Here is a 7,111-nt window from a genome sequence, read left to right as displayed (position 1 = left end):
ACATGATGGCTAGGTCACATTTGAATTAGCAAAATTCGATGCATGGAAGCAATTTTACTTTGCCTTGAAGCATACTATCCATTTGACAATAGCATTTTTTTCTTTCTTTCCTTGCAAACAAATCCTTCATTTGAATTAGATCCATGTGTAATTATGACTCCATTTGACAGTGGCATTTCTTTCTTTCTTTCTTTGCAAACAAACCCTTCATTTGAATTACAACCATGTGTAATTATGACTGGAAATATATTTCTCTTTAGTGGAAGCAATATAATAATTTGGTTGGAAGCAATTCTTAGTAGATGGAAACAAGATTCTGATCATTCTCAAACATGTGGAATATTTCCCTTTTAATGGAAGCAGGCTTAAACCAATTCTCTGGTTTATAGAAGCAAGATAGTGATTTTTTTGAAACAGAATATCACATTACAAAGGAGACAAACTTTCATGTAAGCCAAAGCAGATACCATTTATCACAGAAGCAAATTCTCCAATGAACGAAACATAAATTATTTTTTTGTGAACTAATAGGCAACATTACAAACAAGGGTGGATGCACGCATTAGTTGTACCGGGCACAAATTTTGCTTCGTAAGGAAGCAAGCCGTCGGATTTGATTTGTTTCCTAAAACCAAGGACCAGTGCATATCGTAAGGAAGCAAGCTTTCGGATGTCATTCTTCCCTTCAAATCGAAAACAGTTACCTAAAACTCAGCAATCGTGAGTGATTTTCAAAAGGGAAATGATTCCCTTCACCCGGCAGATTTCATGAGTTCTGTCCGCCGGCAGATGACAAGTGGTTGTGGCCCACGCATGCTGCAACTCAGACTAGCCACATATCTCAGTCTATCCTTATCCACACGAAATAGTGTTTGCAACAAGAGTCTTTTTGCAAAATGACTAGATGGCAGTTCAACATCATCTTTGATTGCAAAATGTTTCTGCAACATCATTCATGTTGCAAAAGTCCTTCCACAACATCACCTATGTTGCAAAAATGCGAAGCTGATTTTTTTTCCTGCAACACAAAATCCGTTTCAACAGTTTTTGCAACATGAGCTTTGCTCCAAAAGGTTTTGCAACTTTGCCTTTGTTGCAATGATGAGAGTATGGCTGCTTGATGTTGCCATATGTAACGGTTGTTGAGGCGGCGTGAAAGATCCGCCGACCAAAGCGTAGCAATTCCCTTTTCAGAAGCATTGAAACTACAACATACGTCAGTTGAATTCTATTTTGGAAACTCCACATTAATTACTTTCTATTTTGGAAACTTCCTAACAGGGTGGGAATCATGCAACGGTGCTTCATCCACCATTCACACAGGGGAAACGTTTACTACCGGCGCACCAGCGGAAGCTTTCTGTCGGTCCCGTGCGCGTCGTCCGTCGCTTTCGATCGTGCGTGGCAACCCCTCCCCCGCTGGACACAGGTAGGCCCATGCAGTACTTTTTTTGTTGCCACACAACATTATCTTCTTCCCAATGCGCATCCTCCTCCGTTCTTTTCTTTCTTACTACCAATTTTTCTTCCTCGCAGCGACGACGGAGCTTTTTCTTGCACAAACATGCGCTCATAGACTTCCTCTTCTCTGATGCACTCTGCCATGGCCGAGTCCTCGTCTTCTCCTCTGATGCTTTGCGTCGTGGTTGCACTCTCTCCTCCTCTGCCCCGAACTCCACCCCCCACCCACCCAATGATGCAACTGATGTGCTCATCGCTGGAAACTCATGTGGTTGCGTGTTGCATTCCACGACCATGGCTGCGAGCTCTTGTTCAGGGGGGAGACCATGAATTTTTCTGTTGACGAGTTGCAACCGCTAAGGCCCGCGTGTTGCCACCGACACTGTTTTTTGCTGGAACCAGCAATGCTATTTGCTGGAACCGATTATGCATTTTGCTGCAAACGCGAGGTCGATGGCCGCGGCGTTTTGCTCGAACCGGCGAGTATGGATGTTGCAACCGGCGATGAATGAAGCTACTACCGGCTACTTTTTTGTTGCAACCATTCATGATAGCTGCGGCCCCCGCGACAATGGCGACGGCATTTTTGTTGCAAGCATCATCGTTTTTTGCTACTAACAAAGATGTTTTTGCTACATCCATTTACGACTTAGATACGACCCACGGCGAGACGACGTTTTGCTGCAACCATATGGATTATTGCTACTACCATCGACATTTTTTGCTACATCCGTTCTACACAAGGGGCGAGATGCCCAGCGGTGGTTTGCGTGAATCCCGGCGACGGGATCAAGCATGGGCCAGGGGCAGATGCTTGAACCAGTCACCGACGAGCTGCAACCTCGATCGGCAAGATGCGACGGCGACCAGCGATGCTACAACCGTAGAGCCGGGGGAGCTGCAGCCTGATTCGTTTTTTTCTTGCTGCAACGGGTGACCGCTATGAGCACACGGCGAGGCACGGCGACCGCGACGAGCACACGGCGACCGCGACGAGCGCAGGGTGCAGAAGGGTGGCGTGGATGAGATTCAAATCATGCGTGAATTTTTTAACCATGCGGGAGGAAAAAGATACAGATCATGCCGTCCTCCCCGCTCAAATCGGATGGCTGGTAGCAGACCGGCTGAAATTTTCGACCGGCCCACCAGCACCTATCGCTCGCCTTCACAAAGACTCATGTCTAACGGCCATGGAGTGGTCTGATGGAACGTAGCGGTTCCCTTCTCCAAATGACCCAATCTAACACTAACTGGTCGCAACATCGAAAAAAGTACTCCCTCTGTCCCATGATATATTATATTGAATGTAATAACGTCTTATATTATGATTCCTTGGTTCCCTTCCTCAAATGATCCAATCAACCCTTTTTAATGTTGTACTTCCTCCGTCCCATAATGTAAGACGTTTTTTGACACTAGCGTGGTGTCAAAGAGGGAGTACTAGTTTGTACAAGTAACTGGTCGCAACATTGAAAAAAGTACTCCCTTCCTCCCATAATATAAGACATCATTACATCAAATATATTATATATTATATTGGATGTAGTAACTTATATGTTGGTACGGAGGGAGTAATTGATTGTGATAATAGTCATAACCAGTTTTCTTTAAGAAAGACAAGAACAGTAAACAGGGCCAAGATACAAATATACCCTATCACACCCTGGGAACACAATATGCAAAAGCACTCGTAAGCACCATACCCTTGAGAGCCAAAACTGAATAAACTGATCATCAAAGAATAAAGGGACCCACGGATAAAAGAGGGACGGCCCAAGAGACACCACCAGTTATCATAATCCTCGAGGTACTGAAGACAAGGACTGAGGCATCATCTCTTTGCATCTCCCTCCACTTCCACGTTCAAATACAGAAGGCCCACTTCCTCAGGTCATCTCCACATCTTCCTCATTGACATGGTGCCCAGTGAGAACCCCGTTGCCCCACACGCCATACAAACCTAACCTTGCAGCCACATTTAAATAAGTAGATATGCAAACTAAAAGATTTTTCCAGTTCAACATTTACCATGACAAGGAGGGATAACATATAACACACCATACAATAGGTAAACCATTTCAGCAGACAAAGGAGGTAAAACTGCCAGGTTCCTCCGCAACATCTAACAATTTTCTTGTCACTACCATCTCTGAAATTATACTGATACAGGACAGACGACTTGTTTCTACACCAAAGGGAACTACAACAATCTTCTCCTCAAGAACCACCAGCACCAGGGCCATCGTTGCCACCAGGCGGTTTACGATTCAAATATCTTATAACAGCATCCTCAACCCTATTTCAGTGGAATGAAAGAAAGTTTAGTCAGCATATCTACACACAACATATGACAAATATAATAAACTGAAGTAACAAACTGAAGCCTACAGGCACTGCTTAAGCTTACCATGGCTGGTTATAGAAGTCTGCACGCCTTTCCCTTTCAATATTCCTACTCGCTTCACCAGCAACAAGCTTCAAATCTTTACTCTGTGATGCTATCAACGCATTAATGAACTCCACTGGGGACTGGCTGAACCCAAGGAAGAACGCCCTCCTCCTACGATGCTCATGGATCTTCTTGATTGAAGCAGATATCACCTCATCACATGCCTCAATGTCCTTGTGCTTCTCAGTATTGGCAAGAAATGCTGTCATCTCCTTCTGCAGTGGGAAAGGAACATCTACCAATACATCATAGCAAGCACTCGAGTTTGCTCCATTCCCTGATAGCTTGATCTTATGTTCCAAGTTGATGGGCGGTGGAGGAGCAAGATGCTGTGATATCTTCTGCGACAGCATAGCAAACCTCATTTTATCCTCCCCAAATACCTTCTTCAGTTGGGGGTCACACATAAAGTAGGAAGGGTCACTTGGATTCTGTAGCTTCTTTGCCTTGATGTACTGCCAAAGGGCTGCGATCACCCTTGCGCGAGTGTCCACCTCAACCCCAAGCACCTCCATTAGTGGCTGTGACAGCTTGAACTTCTCGGGGTTATAATTCATCTCCAGACGGATATTGGCAAGAAACTCCTTATCCCCTTTCCTCTTCACCTCAAACCCTTCCTGCGGCGCAGCAGACCGGGCATTCTCCCAAACGATCAGTGGGTTCTCTGGGTAGAGTGACGAATCAAGAGCAATAGTCACCCTCTTAAAGAACGAGGAGAATTTCGGATACACCGGATTGTGCTTCGGCACGACACTGGCTGGGTCCAGCTCCGCGCCGTCTTCAAGCACACGGCCAATGATCTTGAGCGACCAGGTGGGCGGATCGCCATTCTTGGGCGGCGGGATGGTGCGGGGCGCCTGGTTGGCGAAGGTGTTGAAGACGTAGATGCGGAGCGTGCGCTGGAGGGACGGTGGTGTCTTGAGCGCCTCCTGAATGTCCACCTTCTTGCGCGCGAGCGCTGCGTCTACGCGGGCCTCGAACTCGAGGAGCTGCGTGTAGAGCGCGGACTCTGGCAACAGCGCGGCGACGCGGTCCGGGAGCTGCTTCTCCGGGAGTTTGCGCTTCTTGTTGCGGCGCGCAGCGGGGGTGAGGTCGACGCTGCCGGAGTTAGCAGCCTTATAAGCGGCGGCCATGGACGCTGCGGCGGCGTTGGAGGTGGGTGCCGGCGGACGCGAAGGGGGCTTCTGGGGAGGGCGCTTGGCCGATGCGGCGGCGGAGGCCGCGGCCGCGGCCGCGGCCATTAGTGGGGTCTGGGGAGAGGAGGCTGCGCCCATGTGAATCTGGAAAGCAGGATTGTGGCTAGGCGGGGTGTGGAAAAGACCCTGAAAGGGGGAACCGCCGAGAGTGGGGGGGCGCATGTGGTTATGCGGGGTCGCCGGAGAGCTTCCCGGCGGCTGCTGCTGCGGGCGTGGCTGGCCGGGGTTGGCGTTGGGATTGGGGTTGCCGCCGGTGGCCATGACGGCGGTGGGGCGGGGAAGTCAATATCAGATCTCGGTGCGAAGGGGATTTGGGAGCTAGGGTTTGGAAAGGAAGAGTGTGGAGACGACTGACAAGGTTTGCGGTGGGACTAATATTTGGGCCTTGTTCATGGGCCGGGCTGATCTGTGGAGGCTTTTAAGGTTATTTTACGGAAATGCTGGGGAACGTTCCTGGGAACGAAATGCCAGCGAACTGGATGGCAGTTTTTGCAACAACAAGAAAAAACCTCTTAGGCCCTGTTTGGATCACCGTTTCCCTTTCAATTACAATTGTAAAAAGAAAAAAAACTTGGCTTCAACCGGCGGCGCTCGCGTGCGATCCGCTGGCTTGTTCATGTGACACGTGTCCTACCTGGACGGGTTTTATCTTTTTTTTCTTTCGGTCAACGTGACCGTTGAGCGATGTTCACTGTTCTCTACAATAGTTTCTGCAGCAAGCTACATGTTGCAAGAAAATGTAACAAGATTGTGTTGCAGAAAAATATTGTAAAAAACTAAATTGCAACAAAAGCTCTGTTATGAAAAAAAAAACTTGTAAAAGGACATGTGCTGTAAAAAAATCTGCAACTTGACATATGTTGCAAAAAAAATTGTAACATGACCCGTGGTGCAAGAATTTTCTGCAACACGGCCTGTATTGCAATGATAAAAAGTGACGCTCGGTCGCTCAATCCACCTGATATGATAGCTCGCGAGCCGGACCTTTTTAAAAGATCCGTCGGCCTACGCATAAGAGTCGTTGGATCGCCTTGATCCATGCGTCACACACACACACACACACACACACCATTATTTTTCATGTGTCCTCTACCTTATCCTGCAACAATGGTGGTGTTCCTAACCATAACGGCGAACAACGAGTGCAACTTAGACAATCTTTTGTAACATCAGCTCTATTGTAAATAAAAACTGCTACAGAACTTCTGTTGCAAAAAACAATTCTACACCAATACTCTGTTGCAAAAAGATCCCGCAATACAATCTATGTTGCACAAAATATATTCTTCAACATAACCTTTATTGTAGATGTTTCCGCAACAAGATCTTTGTTGTCAAGTAAAGAGAAACGTTGAGCCACGGGATTATGCCACATCCAACGACCCGCGAGGCGGCGGATCTTTTTCCACCGGCCGACACGTAGCGGCCTGCTTGTAAAAAATACACACCTCATCCGGTTGTTTCACTTTCGGCTGGAGTTTCCACAGTGACCGGTAAGTTACACTTGTAAGTTATACAACTCTGTATTACCTTAAAGGAAAAAACTGTCATGGCAGTTTCTGAAAACTGTCACCCCTACCCCCATAAAACGCACTAATAATTGCCATCCAAGGCCGTCTGCTTGACATGCTGCTCCTGGTGAACGTTCCCCAGGTATGCATGTTCTTATTTTAAGTGTTCGTTCGGTTGGAGCCCACCAAATATTTAGCACTAGCATGTAAAGTCTAAAAAAACAGTAGCATGTCTTAAGAAAACATTTAGTAGCATTCGTTGCTCAAAAAATAGTACTAGCAATTTATCAATAAAATATTAGCATATTCCAATAAATAGTAACATGAAATGTATTTATAGCCATCAAACTTATCAAGAAGTTGCAATTTAGTTCCTAGACTTATAACCTGCTCCATTTTGGCCCTCAAACTTGCTAGAGGGGTATGCGTATGGGTCATGTGCATGTTTCATCTTCTTGAGCAAGCATGGCCGGTGTGATCCATCCATTGTGGCG

At 46.7% G+C, this 7,111-nt stretch overlaps 1 protein-coding gene across 1 annotated transcript; it reads right to left on the bottom strand.

The window, feature by feature from the left end:
• Window positions 1–3,454: 3,454 nt before the first annotated feature.
• On the bottom strand, window positions 3,455–5,465 carry LOC123045289 (SWI/SNF complex component SNF12 homolog). Its single transcript, XM_044468292.1, has 2 exons — window positions 3,869–5,465; window positions 3,455–3,757 (listed from the first exon to the last, which is right to left on the bottom strand). Exons 1-2 carry the CDS (start codon window positions 5,365–5,367, stop codon window positions 3,679–3,681), a joined length of 1,578 nt encoding a protein of 525 aa, XP_044324227.1. The 5' UTR covers window positions 5,368–5,465; the 3' UTR covers window positions 3,455–3,678.
• Window positions 5,466–7,111: the final 1,646 nt, after the last annotated feature.

Source organism: Triticum aestivum, chromosome 2B (assembly GCF_018294505.1).
Source record: "Triticum aestivum cultivar Chinese Spring chromosome 2B, IWGSC CS RefSeq v2.1, whole genome shotgun sequence".
Lineage (NCBI taxonomy): Eukaryota > Viridiplantae > Streptophyta > Magnoliopsida > Poales > Poaceae > Triticum > Triticum aestivum.
This window is presented reverse-complemented; position numbering and strand designations above follow the sequence as displayed.